This window comes from Protomyctophum bolini (assembly GCF_963924005.1).
Source record: "Protomyctophum bolini genome assembly, chromosome: 16".
NCBI lineage: Eukaryota > Metazoa > Chordata > Actinopteri > Myctophiformes > Myctophidae > Protomyctophum > Protomyctophum bolini.
The window spans coordinates 33,214,637-33,232,313 of NC_137877.1; the positions used below are offsets into that span (position 1 = coordinate 33,214,637).

Here is a 17,677-nt window from a genome sequence, read left to right on the forward strand (position 1 = left end):
AGGCTATATTTCACTTAAATGTATGGCATATGTAAACATGACATAAATGCATTAATGTGTAAGTGAAATCGCTATATGTCCCAATCCACCAGGTGATAGCAAAACGTTGCTAATACCAGAGTATTTAAGGTAATTTCAATACATAGCCACTGTTTTACTCACTGCACAGCGTGTTGGTGCGTGTGTGTTACTTTGGCTGTTTTGAACCCCTAACGGGTATGGACCAGTAACACAAGGACAAACTTAAAGTTCATGGCCAATCTGATGCCAGGCGGTGGTCAGTCCTTGTTCAACAGTCTGATCCAGGTGGGAGCTGTTCAGAAACCCCTTGATAGATGACTATGAGCCCGGTTTAATAGGTCTTAAGAGGTTTAACATCTCTGGATTTGACAGTGCATCATATCTAAAGCACTTCTCCACCACCAGCAGTTTCTACAAAGTTGCCCAAAAATGGTCAAAATGAAATTATAATTCACGCCGTCGCCAAGTTGAACATCATTGAACATCAGGAGAAAGAGCCCGGTGCGCAGATTCAGAACATTGCTTTCCTGTGTTTGCAACCAGATCAAAGGAGGGGGTTCCCCCCTCTTTATGGTCACATAAACTGTAATATGTCTGAATTAGTCAGGATATTGCAGGTTTCAAATGAATGCACGTTTTGTATGGCTTCCAGCAGAAATGAGGTAACGTAGCCTATTTGAGATCTTTGCTGCAGATTAGCGGTACCGAGCTCTGGTGGCAGTGCAACGGCGCTACTAGAACTCCTCGACTGCCCTCCATGTTCCACGTTGAATGACACTAAAGAGCTAGCTGCAGATGGCATTCGTTAAAGCTCTGGCTGATTGTAGTGTGGTTCCCAGGGATTACAGGTTTATGAATGTAATATTGCGTCTGGGTTTTCCGACCAATCCACATCAGATGTGTGTTTGTTTGACAAGTAGAGGCAGAGCCGTGTGCCTACCGGTTCAGTTGCATTGAGATGAAATGGCTCAAGCCGGATTCATACTTGGTTGCACATTGTGTCTTGCACAAAAAATAGCCGATCTACAAGCTCACAACGCATCGCAGTGCGACACATTGTGAGCTTGCGCAACTAAATATAAATGAGCCATCAATGCCTCTCTAAATTCATGCTTAATTTATATACTTCGTCGTACAGCGGTGAGACGCGCTCATACCGTCGAAACGCTTTGAGATTGTAGTTTAGTTATTACAAGATTACACGAATCAGGCTTTTGGTGTTTGTCTGATTAAATAAACAAGCTTTAGTCTAAGGAGATGCCCATTGTGTCCAAGTATGTCCCTCCATTATCCATTATCACAGTCTACATCAGTACTAGGATGCCATATTGATGATATCAGGGATCTCCATATATGGGCATAAAAGGCAGACGCAGAGTTTATGGATGTATACTGTATATATTTTGGACAACTGATGATCTGACCAACTTCCCACTCGGCACGTCACTTAAATGGATCATGCCATCCTGGGCGATACACACACCAGGTTTTGAGTAAATGAGTTGGTCGGTTCGAGAGATACAATGCATTTATAGATAGAAACATAGATAGACAGACATACCTTTATTGATCCCATGAGGAAAATTCAGTTGTCACAGAAGTTCTGCAATAAGAAACAGGTCAATTCCACATTGGAGTATAGAGCGTCACAGTCCCACCCCCTTTCATGACGACGCCAGGCCCAGGAAATAATTCCCAATGCATTTTTCCCATAGACATTTCAAACGGTATTTATTCAAAGCGTCTTAATTTATTTAATTTATTTTAAGCGTCGTACAAAGCCAACTCGAGTTGTGACAAATCATGACAACAATACATATTTTGGACCAAACAAATAATTACAAAGAAGAAAAACAACAACAAAAAAGTGTAACCTGCCGTTTTCTTCTTCTTTCAAATTATTTGTTCGGCCCGAAAAATTGTGTTTGTTGTCATGATTTGTCACAACTCCAGTTGGCTTTTGTACGAGGCTTAAAAGGTCTTTAAATAAATACTTTTTGAAATGTCTGAGGAAAATGAACGGGGAATAATTTCCTGGGCCCTGGTAGGGGGCGGGACTGCGACGCTCTATAGAGATACATCTAAAGTTTCAAGAGTAAAAAATAATAAGAAAGGAGTAAACAGTTGTTATTGTTGCTATTCTGGTATCAACACTCAACACATCAAACAGTGTGTTTTCTTTGAATTGTGATATTTAATGCACATTCACACTGCAGAATCCTGAAGTAACATTCTTTAGTGAATTTTTACATAAAGATGAATCGTAAATGTATACAGATAAAGTGAGACAAAATAGAAAGGTATAAATTAAAAGCACAATACAATAAAATGGACAAGAAATATGAAAAACACAACAATGAAAAAAAAGGAAAGGAAAGGGCGAGCAGCACATACACAATACAGTCAGTTATTCATTAGGGAAAAATAATAATATATACAAATATATATATACTCATATACATACATACATACATACACAACACACATGGGCACATCAGAAGGCAAATTGCAAGAATACAGCTGGGTGTTAATTCAGCCTCTTCTGGACCCATTTCTAAGGTTATTAAATCAACACTCAGGGTTGTAGAAGAATGCCAGATTCAACTAAACTAGCACATGCCAGTACGTACCAATTGTGTGGTCTAAAAAAGCATCCGCGCATTTGGTGTGCACGTCGGCGACCTACTCTGTCAATCTGAAGTCATAAATGTGTTCCCCTGAGTGTTCTGGAGGGCTGTCTGACATCGCCAGACACCAGGTGGAAAAGGAGGGAAACCGATCCCCCAATCAGTCCAATCAGTGGCACAACGTTGATAGATTGATGGGAGCTGTCATGGGTTTGATGAGCTCGTCACCAGTCAACCATGCCATCGTTATTTACATAGCACAGACATATCATCTGATAGCAATTTTGCGCCAGCACCAAACTTTGTTAGGGCAATTTGCAAAAAAACCTGTCCGCTTATTTATCTTGCGCTGCCAGCATCAGCTGGGACGGTGAAACCACCGCGTCCAATTGTGTTTTAAATGTGTTACAGGTGGGAGAAGGCACGGGAGACAGAGCAGCTAACTATGTGGCTTCAATGGCTTTGGCCTGATTTATAGAAGACAGGCAAGCTTACGACACGTTGCATCGTGACATGTTCTGAGTTTGTAGATCTGCCATTTTTCTTTCATAGGGCACCGTCATATGAAGGAGTATAAATCAGGCAATTTTGTCATTAGGGGGTCTATTCCCCGGAGTCTGGCATGTGGCTCTGCCTCTCTTCACACGCCAGGCTGACATCAGCACTGTACCTGGCAGCCCTCTGCAGGCTGGGTAACATGTCCATCTGGAGGGGTTCACAACCTACTTTATACACACGCACACACACACACACACACACACACACACACACACACACACACACACACACACAGTACATACGCACGTCACACACACTCATTGTATAAGTTAGTAGTATGACTACTAGAGAGTAATGGAATGTGAATGTGGAGCTGAAGTGAGCAGCATGTGTTTGTTAACCTCTGACCTGTGCTCTCTGCGCTGCCAAACGCTGTCATGGACGTGACATGACACCTGTCATAACACCTCATGACACATTGTCAATGGAGGACTAATTACTTTGCACACCATCATCATAAGCCCCCTCCCAACTCGCACACACACACACACACACACACACACACACACACACACACACACACACACACAGCTGCAGTGCAAAGCAATGAAAGGTGCACACACAGGCCTCTGATGCATTTGACTTGCAAATCCAGCCAGGGTCCTAATAGTATTTGTCATGCCACAAGAGACAGCCTGTCTCCATGTCTTCAGTTCGGCTTACAAAAGGGGCCACAGCTGTTTCTGCGATGATGACCGAGTGTGTGTTGTGTGTTGATTGTTGTTGCATGTTGCTATGTCCTCAGACCCGTCGGCCCCGCCCAGTCCTGTCAGCCTGCGTGTCACCAACATGACGCTGGGCGACGAAGGTCTGGTGACGGTACGGCTCAACTGGACCCTGCCGGGCGAGCCCGACATCCCCATTCATCACTACAAAGTGTTCTGGAGCTGGACAGTGCCTGGCAAGTCTATGGTGCCGTCCAAGAAGAAGAGGAGGAAGACCACCAACGAGGTGATCCTCCCCCCCGTGGCCCTTAGCCCTGTGCTTCTCTCTCTGTCTGTCTCTCTCTCTCTCTCCCCCTCTCTCCCTCTCTGTCTCTCTCCGTCTCTCTCTCTCTGTCTCTCTCTCTCTAGGAACACTGGGACGTGTCCAAGCCCATCTCATCAACCACCCCGCCCCCTTACACACAGCTTCAACACATCACAGTAAATATGTACCACAGGCTCGCGATGAGAAAACCATAAACATGGAAACGCAGTTGCATTTTATTACATAAACGCATAGGGCTATCACTCTTTCAAGGGTCCACACAGTACCCTAGTCATTGCTGCATTTCCTCAAACAACTGATTACAATCCCAGTATAGCGTGTGGTTAACTTTCAAAGAAAACACAACATAATTTGAGGCTCAGTTACAGTGATATAAATCTAATTGTAGCCCTGTGTTGTTTGGATATCTAAGGGTTTATTGTCAGAATTTCTATTATTTAGATATGTGTTAGCCAAACAGTTGGGAAGTATTCCAGAGACTTTCTCACTGTTTCTGCTTGTGTAATATGGCTATTCCCAAACTGGGCTACACGTCTCCTGGGACCAGCCTGGAAGATTCTAATTAAGGCATAAGCATATTAGACAGATCTGAATAGCTTCAAAGTGTACTGGTTATTCATGCCCATGAAACATGAATATCTTCATGCATAAATATAATCTAGTCCCCAGCAGACATGAACATTCTGTTTGTAAATTGTGTTCCCATAGATGGACAGATATGGCTCTATCATGAGTGCGTGAAGTGATCAGTGTTCAGTAACTAAAAATCACACCCGTGTGAATTGAGGGGCACTCTTATCATCATACTGTGCATCATCTCATTCCGGCCAATCACAATTTGCGTCCTCACTTTTGTCTTCAATGTTTGTGTTTAGACAAACCCGAAAAGCTGGGCATAGTTATAGCGTCCACGTTATTCTGTTCTCATTTCTTAGATAGCACTTCATGTAGACTTAGATAGCATTTTATACAGACTTATAGCATTTTATGTAGACAGCACTAGAATAGCATTTTATGTAGACATAGCACTTCACTTATGTACAGTTTCATTATATAGATATTCCACTGTTACGTTCTTAGCTTACGCATGTTTCATGATAACTACTTGTTATGTATGTCATGCTTTATTTTTGTTCTTGCTTAATGTAAATCGCTCTGGATTAAGAGCGTCTGCTAAATGCCTAAATTGTAAATTGTTTGTAACAAGCATACATTTCCATCATGAATGATGCTAATATTGATGCTCATATTGAGATAGTAGAGACTTTCATAATCCTTCCTAGAGATTATTTTGCAAGGTATTGCAGTATCTGGGATGGCACTTAGAGAGCACATAATACAAAATATTAGTAGTATTTTCATTTCTGTTTGATTTACACTGTAGCAATGCTTGACATTTGCATTTTGATGGTACCATAAATTAAAGTCTCAGTTGTCTGACTGATGACTTTCAACAAAAGTCCTACTCTGATGCATATTGATTGGATTGTCCCACAATAGATGTGCTTAAATTGGTCAAATTGATTCACCTTTAAATTAAATTGACCCACACACCTACAGTAACAAAAATCTTTGTATCCTATGAAACACATTCTGTCTTCCGGCTATTACTGGGAACATATACTAGTAGTGCTGATGAAAGTAGTGCACATGTCAAAAGACCTCAATTTGAGAAAATACTGACTGATTATATATGCAGAGAGGTGCTAACTGATAGCAGACTCCTCTGTGTATCTCTGTGAAGAGCATGTCATCAAACCTGAGCAGAAAGGTCTATTGTCTAGACGGTAAAGTCTACAGAGTCTTCTCTGAATTAGCTTATTGAAATCCGTAGCAGATGTGGCACGGTGGACATAGAGGTGGGAGACACCAAACACCTATTGACACATGTACTACTGGTTTCCACTTTGGCACCTCGGGGCTTTGAAAGCGGCCCGCTGGCAGCGGAATGTCAAAACAACCATAGTCAATAAGTAGGACTCATCAAGCTCATGCTGATGGAGGAATGCTAGAAGTCAAACACACAGCGAGGAGGCCCTGAAGGCTATCTCCTCACCATGATGCTTTCCTCAGCTCCACATGTGTTTCCAATAAACCAGGCTTTCCCACAGGCCCGGCCGGGACCCGTCGTGGGCCAGGCTTGGGTTGAACTAGGCTTACTGACGGGACAGCGACTGGGCTCTAAACGATGGTCGCGACAGTGCGCCGTTCCCCGTTGTCACCGAGTGAGACACGTCTGTTTTCTGTTGTTGCAGGCTCAGAGCTGGGTGGATCTGGAGGGGCTGCAGGCAAACAGCACGTACACCGTGGAGCTGCAGGCAGTGGCCTACTGGGGACAGGTGCGCCTGAAGAGTTCCAAGGCTTCTCTCCAATTCAGTACGGCTCAAAATGACGATTCAGGTGAAGACTACAGATGGTTAATGTTTGGTCCATCAGTCTCTGACTTTGCAATATTATAATATTCACATACATTTCTGAAATGAGAATGAGTTCTAACATGGATTTACAGAAAGAAATTACTGTGCTTCTGTTAACATGCTAGCTACAACGGTAAACATATCCCTCTTCTCTTTTCCAGTCAAATCACTGAGCAAGTTGAAGAAAGAGGAGATTAATCCCATTAGTTCCACCTTGGCTAAACGCCCCTCTGGACCGCTTGAGGTGGGCACACCCTTCTACCAGGATGGCCAACTGCAGGTCCGCGTCTACTGGAAGAACCGCGGAGGTATGCATGTACTGCATGGGTTTACTTAGACTGCAATTAGTAACTAATTATGCTCATTAATCACGTTGACTCTTCTATGCCCTAATCAATTCTGTGATAGGTGGGACTCTCAAGGTTGATTTTGTGAAGCTGGTACTGGATGGCATAGAAGAACTAAATGAAACAGTGTGTCTGGGTAATGTGAGTGCTGGGCAAGTGAGCGTAAACCTGCACATGGGCTGTTAGAGCCGAGCCTCTTGTTTAGTAAAGAACAATAAACACAGGGAGCCAGCAGCCGTGTGATGGGATTTATTGACAGCTGTATTTAATAGATCCTCACCCTCACATTGCTGTTTGAAACAGTCCACTTTGTTTTACAAGACCTGACGTCACCAGCTCCCAGAAACAGTCACGGGTAGCGCCCAAGAGGGGTTAAAGCCTATAGGAATGTCTGTCCCAGCAGCATCCATTCCCCAGCCTCTCTCCGTTAATACCAGAGTGGAAATATGGAAACCTTGAAAGGCGCGCTCCAAGGGTAACCTGTCAAGTTCCATTCACTGGTCTATGTTATGTTACTAATATATGTCATCGCCCAAGCCAAGCTCCACATCCCAGAGTCAAGAATGCAGCGGGCTGGCTAAAGGAGAGAGGCCTGGTGCTGGAGCTGCAGAGACCCACTGCTGAATCACACCGGAGGAGAGAGAGATAGAGAGACAGAGAGACAGAGAGGAGTGAGAAGTGGAAGGAGGTGAATGAGAAAGAGTTTGAGTGAGACTACGGTATGTTGGCCGAGAACAGTGAGCAGACCTGGCCAGGACTCAGAGAGCTGAGTGATGGTGACTGGGTCAAGCAGAACCACAGAGTTGTAGAGAGGAGTTAATCCTGGTCCAGCTCCTTTTGCTGTGGCTTGTTTCTAGACCCCCAACAGGCGGTATAAATGCTTATCGCTGGGCTAATGGAAGACCCCCCCCCCCCCCCACACACACACACACACACACACACACACACACACACACACACACACACACAGATGGCTTAGAATACAGAAATCCCTGCAGAAAAGCAACCGTTTAACCAAGCCACATTTAAATTCCTTTACTCATTGTCTTATTTGGTACTGATCAGAACAACGTGGCTTCAAGCAGATCTGGACCAGGACCTGGTTTGTCTGAGTGCCTCCGCCAGATGTAGGAGAGCTTTACTGTACACTGACATAGATGATATATCACTGTCTATCTTGCACGCAAGACAATAGACAGCAGTCCGGCAGTGGCGGCACTTCTAAAGCCAGCTCCCAGGCATGATTTATCGACCATTGCCGGGACTCTGTTCTCTACCTGATTTCCATGTACCGATTCTTGTTTTACATAGCACCCCCCCTCCCCTACACACCCCTGTCAGACCCAGCCACGCATATCTTGTTTATTTTTCTCCAATTTCCCGCTTCCCTGTAATTCCTCTCTTCTGCTTCCAAAAAGCTCAGGGGCTCTGAGTGCCAGATCTGTGTCTAAGCCTTCAAAGGACCTCTTTTATCTCCCTACCGCAAACGGGCCCACGCCAAGGGGCTAACGCAGCAGAACTCAATTATTAATCGGAGAGGCGTTGCACATCCATGTGACACAGGAGAATGAATAATAAATCCAGTAGAATGAGATGTGGGTGAGGGGAGGATAAACACACAGCTGATTAGCCAATGAGGCGCTACTGTACGCTAATGAAATGAAAGCTGCAGCTGCAAACCGGGGATCGAACCTGGCATCCCAGCAAGCATCATGGGCGCTCCGCTGATGAGGTTGCGAAAGCCCTAAGCAGTTGTGGCGAGGAATGTTTTTTTGGCTGTGTAATGGCCTCTCGGTTGATAAAAGGCAGAAAACGTTGGGGAAAAGGAAAGTCATGCTGCAGCTGATAGTCTAATGCTTGGATTAAGAAGAACCACTGCGAGACGGAAATGCAGTCATGTTTTTGGAGGCAGATAAGTTATCCGGATCATCTGCGATGAAAGCGATGAAATGAACAGATCTCACGCAGAGTGGTGTTGTGATTTGTGAGATACCATCATGCATTTTTCATCTAGGCCGAGTTTTATATCATATCTGATTTATGTTCAATGGGCGCTTTGTAGTATGTTTCTGCCATGCGGTTCCTTTTGAATGATATTCTCGTTTGTCTCTTCCTCCCCCCATTGCCTCAGATCCCCTGGTGAGTCGCTACCATGTCCAATGGATGCCAGAGTACTGCAGCCACAATGAGACGCGGGGACCTGAGAAGTCTGTCACACAGGTTAGTCCCTAATTCACTGCTTCAGACTGTCTGGTTGAGAGACACCTCGCAGAGCACAGTGCTGAAACCCACAGCTCCGCGTGCAAGCTTATAGTGCTATGCAAAGCACGTGCCTATAACCTTTTGTCTAATGCTTCGAGAGCAGCTCCTCTAAAGAAAACATGTCCAGTTGGGAGTCTGAATCCCTGTCGTGTTGGTTTTGCACAGCGCAAATCGCTGGCTGTTATTTTGGATGTTATGACTCAGTCGTGTGGTCAGACATGTGGTGTGTTGGCCAATAAAACGCATTTACTTAAACAATGTTTCCGGGAATGGGTGACCATTCACCTCCAACGGCCCCGGCCATGCTGCTTGTTGCATGGGGGGCTTTCTTTTTTACGTTTGGGGGTTGGGAGAGGTTCAGGGGGTTGGGGAGGGTTGGCTGGTTGGGCTCAGTCTGATACAGGATGGCAGAGGCCTGGCAATCAATGCATTCTTAAGGAACCAGCTCCCCGGTTGCTAGGAAATATACATCCTTTTTCTATAGATCACTGGGAAGCATTCCAGCCCTTTGCTTATAGACCCCTGTGTGAGAGCATGGCGCCTCATTCACTTTTAATCAGAGCTGTTTCATATCAGAGAATACACACACACACACACACACACACACACACACACACACACAAACACACACACCCCTTCTCTTGGGATGGCCCATTAATGTTGAACCGCTTTATTACAAATGCAAGATCTAAATCCACCACTCAGCAGGATTTTATTTTGTTTCCAAGAAAATAGATGAGAAAGGCATTTTTATTTAGATCAATAGATGATTAAAGTCTGAAATGAGTATTAGAATTGCACAGAATTCATTAACATGGATTTCCATGGCATTCTCATTTCAAATGATTACACATGAATCCACTTTGGTTCCATCATCTTTATTAAGTTCCTCTTGTGTTTGTGCTACATTTGGAAGCCATAAAAAAGAAATCATCATTTGTATTGCAGTTTGAATGGAAGAATAGCGGCTTAACCCCTACCATGTGAGTGTTCAAAGTGGCCCTGTAATGTGGGGCATGTTCCTTAGGCCTATAAGAGGGAATGTGAGCCTCCCTGGCTCTCTGTGTATTTAATTATCTCTGAAGCTCCATGGGACCTGACCTGGGTGACATGTCAAAGTCATCAAGGCTGAATAATGTGTTTCTTGGCTCAGGAGAACTACATCAACCTCGCCGGCCTGCTGTTTTCCTGCAAGTACAAAGTCACCGTTCACATGCTCAAGTCCAAGAGACGCTCCAAGGACGAGAGCACCACCTTCCTCACGCCGTCCTGCGCCACCATCCGCAGCAAGACTCACAAACACATCCCCTGCCCAGGGGAGGGAGGTGAGTGTTGGCATTCAGTCACCATACCGTAGCCACCGAGCGAAGACCTTGCCTGAGCTCACATAGGGATGGTAAATAAATGTCACTGCGTGTGACCTTGCACGCCTTCACACACCATGCTGTATATATTGAATGATGAATTAATTCTTTCTCCTCAGGGCTTCCTAAGGTGCTGGCCAAGCCAGAGAATCTGACTGCTTCATTCTCCATCAGCGAGGGGAACATCACTGGTAACTTCCTATGGCGTGTGTCCAGGGTGGCTCCCCACCAGCGAATCACTGGCTTTCAGGTTACATGGGCTGAGGTGACCACAGAGAGCCGGCAAAATAGCCTCCCCAACAGCATAATCTCCCAGTCCCAAATCCTGCCCCCAGTAAGTTTTAATTCCAATTTCTGTAATCACTGTGCAGCATTGGCTGTATCAGAATGTTGCAGCTTGTATGCTTTTTGGACGTAGTACAGTGGAAATTGCTTAGGCTGCCGCGTTTGAACTGAATGGTGAATGCTGTCCTGTACTGGAGGAAGAGAGGTGCTATCTTAAGCCTTTCATTATGCAGGATCTGTCAGTTGTGAGGGTGTTACTGGTGTAGCCTCTTTGCATGAATCTTGTGATAAGCAGTGGCGCGCGGACAGACAGACAGATAGATAGATCTGATGGAGGGGCGTTGTGTTCCGAAATAAGTTCTCCTCCTTCTACCTTTTAATCTATCTCCCCTCCTTCCTCTTTCATCCCGAGTGAGCTCTCTGAAAATAAAAAATAAACCCCCTATTCTACATAATCTGCTCTATCAACAACACGTTCCGGCTGTCTGCACCTCCCAGCCTGCCGAGCTCATCTATGAATAAAACCACCCACTGCACACTTTATCAGGCTGGCAGCAAAAAAGAAAAACAATTGAAAAAAAAACAAAAAAAACATCTTTGTTTTTGTCTATGGTTTGTGCAAAGAGAGAACTTAGTTCATACTCCCCCAGGTTTATGTAGCAGTGCTCATTCAAATTCAGTCAAATTCTGAATCTTATTGTGTTGCGCCGATTGCTGATTTCCTGCTGTTCTCTTCTAGGATCATAACTTGCTTGTGGTGTCCAACCTGCGGCCCGCCACCTACTATAGACTGGAGGTGCAGGTCATAACAAGTGGAGGGGAGGGTCCTGCAACGGTTAAGACCTTCCAGACTCCTAGCGTCCTACCTGTACTTCAGCATCGTAAGTACCAAGCCGCCATTGTCTGCTGTTGTCACAGTTACCGCGGTCCATATCTCTTGGAATCATGGAATGTACTCAATAGATTTCACTTGACTGGGTTCATTCTTAGTTGATATTCTGCCATCGGACGGAATTGGTAAAGGAATCCCATCCAACAATAAATTCAATCAATCAAAACCAAACCCATGCCTAAACGTAACCATATTAACAGTATCTAAGTTAGATACTGTGAATATGGTTACGTTTAGACATGGGTTAATAAGGTTAGATAATCTAACCTTATTAACCCATGTCTATATGTAACCATACTAACTGTACCTAATGTTATTAACCCATGTCTAAACGTAACCATATTCACAGTGCCAAACCGATGACTATAGTTCTATAGTTAACTATAACAACAAGCTGTGACCATGTGATTGCCACCGACCAATCAAATGGCTGAATAAGATGGATGTGTCTAGTTTAGCATGGTTTCAATGGTTGTTGTTTGATCTTGTGTTTGATGCAGGACCTAGACTCAGACAGCACCACTCTCATCATCAGAAGTCATCGGTAGAGAGACACTGAGCAGACCCCACGGGGAGCCCAACCAATGGCTCCTTTCTCCTGTCTACCAGGGAAGGAATACAGTGTGGAAATAAATGGAATACACTGCACAACAGACCATGAACTGACCCCCCACCCACCCCCACTTCTCTCATATGGAACCTTCGTCTCCAGTCTCCAGAGCACATAATGCTTTTATTTCTTAGCCCTTCTCTTGACCAACGTCATCAGATTGGTTGCTGGTTTGAATAGTCAAATGCAAACTGTAGGACTCGTTTTGTATGTACTTCACCAATTCATCAAACGTTTACATGGCAACAGGACATTAGCAATTTCAGTTCAGTCCAGGACATGATTTTTTTTTAAATGTTTTTATTGGCAACTTGATTGAAGACACTTGAACATAAATGGAGGGAAATGCCATAGAATTGTAAAACAATCTTCTTTTTTTCATCAAAAATGGAATGTCTAAGTAGATTCATCTATTTATTTTTAATTTACCTGTTAATAAGGCGCTTAGGCATACAGTATGTACTGACTGAATAATGTAACTAAAACAATTGTAGTCTAACCCAGAATATTTCTCATAGTATGTTGCATGTAGAAGTACATTTGATTTTTGAACTGTAAATGAATTACTAGCTTCAAATTGAATGCTTGTAATGGTTTTGCATGACAAACGTTAGCGTTCTGTTGGCATGAAATAATGTCTGTGTTACCTCTTTTGACTATTTTACCAATATTTCATTAACAGATTAACAAAGAACTATATGGGGAATAATATGTAATGTTTAATAATGAAATTATAACGTGTGGAAATGATGAATTGTATATGTTCTTGGCTGTAGAAATATTTGTCGTGGAACAGTCAGTGAATGTCTATATTTATTTATGTGTGTATTACAATGTTTGATTTGGATGTGTGTGAATGTGTATGTTTTGTGTGTTTTAGTCTAGAATTTTTTGAACTGGCAAAAAATCTTGTAAAGACATTTTGTAAAAATGGAATTGTAAATACAGTCTTATGTTACATGTTATTTTTCCATGGTAGAATCTGTACAAACTGCTAAGTAATAAAATAATCCTTAACCTATTCCTTCCTTTGCCATGTTGTTTAATTGAGAGTAGCCTACTGTGAGCAGTCAATAGACATGCTTCTCTTCCCAGCATTGGAATACTTGGCAGTTGCTGTTGCTTATTTTGGCTTAAGTAACAGAATGCCAGACTCCCAACACAGCATATTCACTGATGGGTCCCGGAGCCTGAGACATGCACTCCACTAGTCCAAATAAACAGGCCATCTAACTTACAAGCTAGAGTGAATGTACCATAACAAAGGTTGGATCCCCTCTCGCCAAGAAGGCCGGGCGTGAAACAGATTTATTTTAATTGAAAGATACATAATTCATTTTGAGTTTTGACATCTATGGGCTATAAACTGGTCAATCCCTGCAAGTGCAAGCATGCACCTCAATGAGCCCAAACGAGATAGCAGGGAGCGACAGTATCTACATGAACTCATTTTCCAGGGTAACTTTAGAGATTTACAGGTGGATGTGGGGGTGATGAATGTACTGTATGGGGGAGTGGCAGGAGTCAGCACAAGCATATTGTAATGAAGTACATTTGGCAGCTTAAATAGACCATCTTATTGCAAGAAGGGGCGTTGAATACTGTAGAGAGTGTAATGTGACTTTGATCAATCCAATCCAATCCAATCCAATCGGTAATTAAGCTAAGTAATACAATTCTTTATACATTTGTTTTATTTTCATCTTACTTTTTAATATAACAAAATCCTGTCTGACGGTGTTTACAAACTTCTGATCTAAAAAATGCTTATTGGTAGACACGCCCTAGCAGTCCCTTTAATTTAAAGGGATAGTTCAGATTTTTTTTAACTTAAGCTGTATGAAATACTTGCCATTATAGTGGTTGCAACTGTATTAATTGATTGCCCGAGTCCCATGGTGGGAGTTCTGCTCTGATTTTGGTGAAATATATAAGTAGTTCCGGTCATTTTGTGGGGGGCACACGGGGCCACGCATTAAAAGTAAATAAATTCACAAAACTAGTGTATTGTATTGTTGCCCTATTTCTACCATATAGTGCAACCTTCGTTCATTTTTTATCTGATCTATATCACACAGAACTATGTTTTTGAGGGGCGCCCGCCCCTCCTATACACAGGTTTAATGTTTGTCTTTAGTTCGCATTGACAATGAAGGGAAAATTTACGTCATAACGTGTCGTTTACGCCATATTGTCCCTTTATTGTTAATGGCGTTTAATGTTTGTGTTTGCACTGTTTGTTTGTTTTACATCACCATTACATCACCTGATCAACATGAGATAGACTTGAATATATTAGCGCCCCTCACTTCACACAGGTGTGATTTTTTATGTCCATATCACTACGCCCAAAAAATAGTTCCATGTGAGAGGGGGTCAGGTGTCAAACTTTATTAGTTGTGCTAATATTTAAGAAATAGGTCAACAATACAAGATAAATTTACTTTTAATGCGTGGCCCCAGTGCCCCCCTCAAAATGACCGGAACTACTTAATATTCACCAAAACCAGAGAAGAACTCCCACCATGGGACTCGGGCAATCAATTAATACAGTTGCAACCACTATATTAATGGCAAGTATTTCATACTAGTAACTTAAGTTCAAAAATGGTGAACTATCCCTTTAAAATCATTCGGTTTCCCCGCCCCCTCTCCACACACAGGCTGCAAACTAGACTAGGCTGACGTGTTTCACAAAACTCCATGACGTTTACAAACAATTGTAAAAGAGTGAAATAAACAACTTATAGCATAATGCAACGTTTATACTCCTCATGGAAGTAGAGTATAGTCACTGTGGTCAGTTGAATCACGTGTGTGACAGTTGAAAGAGTAGCTGGCTAAATTATTTTTCTTTCAAGACTAAATGGATTACATTGGACGTTTGTACTGCGAGTTGATTTTCCAGGTGAGCTATACAGGTAGCGTAGGCCTAAGTGATTTTTTTAATTAATTTATTTGGTAAGAACAAATGGTGTAAGCTTGCTCTATAAAACAAGTCTGGTGAGTTGAGTACCCCATTTATCAGCTTCATTTGTATAGTGTTCCAGTTGAAAGTTCCAATTTTGTCTGCTCATTTATTTCTGTCGCTTCCAATTGAACTTGTCTAATCCAGAGCCATACTGTAGGCCTATACAGTAGCTGAGAGAGTTGCGCCATTGAGGGGTCATGCAGCCCTGGAGTTTGACAAGCTGGAGTTTGAACATTGTTTTCAACGAGGGCGGCGCAAATATCAGCAATTCTAGGCATGTGTGCAACATGCCAACTGTTTTAAAGTATTACACAGTGACACAACTAAAGTCTCTGTTTTACTATTACTAAAAAACGTTCTAAAATAAAGGAATTTAAGATTATTAAACCTGGGCTGAGTCCAGTGCATTCAGCCAACTTCCGGCCCAGGACTTTGTCACTCTTCACATAGCAAAAAAGTACTGCCGAAGCAGTCAACAACCCTCAGCACTCCAGGTTAGAACAAAATCCTTCATGGTGCAAGGCTCGAAGATACAGGATGAAATCAAGAAAATGCCAGCACTCATTATGTCACATGCATTTTACCTCTGACGAGAGTGCACAACATACTCGTTTCGGCCTCGTTGGCCTTCCTCAGCGTTGTGACAAGACAACAGTGTAGTATTATGTATGAGATACAATCAAATGAAAGCCTAAATTACTTTTTTTCTACGTCCGCAAATGATGACAAAATGAAGAACTTGATTTTAGAAATGCTTCTGAGCTGGAAGAAGCATGATTTTACATCAAAGATGCGATTATAATACATTTCTAATGGATGAAGCCTTGGCCTGGAACAATAACAATTAACAATTCATCTATACATTCTCTAATTTTGTAGACTTCTTGTAAATTAAGTATTGCAGATGTTTAACAATAATGTAACTATTGAGAGCGTAAAATGAAACACATGTTACACTCTCAAGAGTTGGAGATCTAATAAGGGTCCATTTGGTTACCAACTCTCTTTTATTTAGCTGGGTCAACTCCACCGAACAAGACCTGAAAGTGAGGAAGGCCCTTGCATGGAGGGCCCTAAACGGCATGGCCAGCGTATGGAACTCCAACCTCCCCTGTCAAACCAAACTAAGCTTCTTCTACGCAACGGTAGAGTCCGTTCTCCTATATGGCAGTGAATGCTGGACCTTGAAGCCAACCCTGCAGAAGTCTCTCGATGGGTGCTACACCAGAATGTTGCGGGCAGTACTCAACATCAATAAGAGCACACATGTTACAAACACAACTCTGTATGATGGAATGCCAAGGGTGACCCAGAAAATAGCAGCCAGGAGAATGAGACTAGCAGGACACTGCCAAAGACACCAAGAGCTGCCAGCCAGTAAACTAGTGCTGTGGGAACCAACACACGGGCACCGGTCACGAGGACGTCCAACGCTAACATACGTGGATGTACTCAAGAACGACGCAGGAGCGCAAAGTACCAACGAACTGGCCAGATGTATGGAGAACCGGGATGACTGGAAACGACGATGGAGGGCTCGTCTGAGGACCACCTAGAGAGTAGCTGGGGACCACCTGGAACCTCCTCTGACCACTGGTTGAAAACCACTGAAGTAGAAGATGGCTCAAGGTAGGAACCTTGTTTTTGTTTTGCTGCTGCTTGTGTTGTATGCTGTGTTTATACTAATGTGATTCTGTTGTCATTTTGGAACCCAATGACTGGGTGGCTTCAACATGTTAAAGTGACTGTTTCTGGTTCTGGAATTGAACGCTGATGTGAATCTACAGTTTGTATGTTGTCGTCTGCCGTTGAATAGTGAGTTGTAACAGGGAACAGTATCTGTTCTGTGTATGTGGTTCATGGTCCAATTATCCTATATGTGATTGTGAGTATGCTAGTATGCTAGCCCAGACTAGAGGTTCTGGGCTTTAACATAACACCCATCGATCATTTGGAATGTGCGTCTGTCTTCGACTTATGTGTGATTTTGCAATTTCCTTCCAAGTTCAAGCTAGAGTTTTTTGGCTCTGACATACTGTAACTAACATCCATCTATTCCAAATGTTCATCTGAATACTGATGTGGATCTACAATTACAGTATCAGTGTTTTTTGTAGTTTTCTGTTGTTTGTTATAAAAACATGTGCTATAATAGGCCGAAAGATTTGGGGCAGAGGTTCTGCTCTGGCCTCCAGGGAGATTGTGACAGTGTTTGCACAGTTTCACGTTGAACAGTGACGGTCGGAGATCATAGACATAAAAAGGTAGAGGCCTCCTTCGTCTCTGGGGCGTGTGCTTCTCGAGAGTAGGCAATCTTTCCCGAGATTCCTTGT

General features: G+C 43.1%; 1 protein-coding gene across 1 annotated transcript in view; it reads left to right on the forward strand.

The window, feature by feature from the left end:
- anos1 (anosmin 1) overlaps window positions 1–13,395 on the forward strand; it is a 41,681-nt gene extending 28,286 nt beyond the window's left edge. Inside the window, exons 7-14 of the mRNA XM_080785501.1 lie at window positions 3,952–4,157; window positions 6,452–6,596; window positions 6,775–6,921; window positions 9,092–9,180; window positions 10,376–10,547; window positions 10,706–10,920; window positions 11,611–11,752; window positions 12,264–13,395. Of these exons, the coding sequence (XP_080641627.1) occupies window positions 3,952–4,157; window positions 6,452–6,596; window positions 6,775–6,921; window positions 9,092–9,180; window positions 10,376–10,547; window positions 10,706–10,920; window positions 11,611–11,752; window positions 12,264–12,322 (1,175 nt within the window). The 3' untranslated portion in view covers window positions 12,323–13,395. The remainder of the gene's footprint in view (window positions 1–3,951; window positions 4,158–6,451; window positions 6,597–6,774; window positions 6,922–9,091; window positions 9,181–10,375; window positions 10,548–10,705; window positions 10,921–11,610; window positions 11,753–12,263) is intronic.
- The last annotated feature ends 4,282 nt before the right edge of the window (window positions 13,396–17,677 follow it).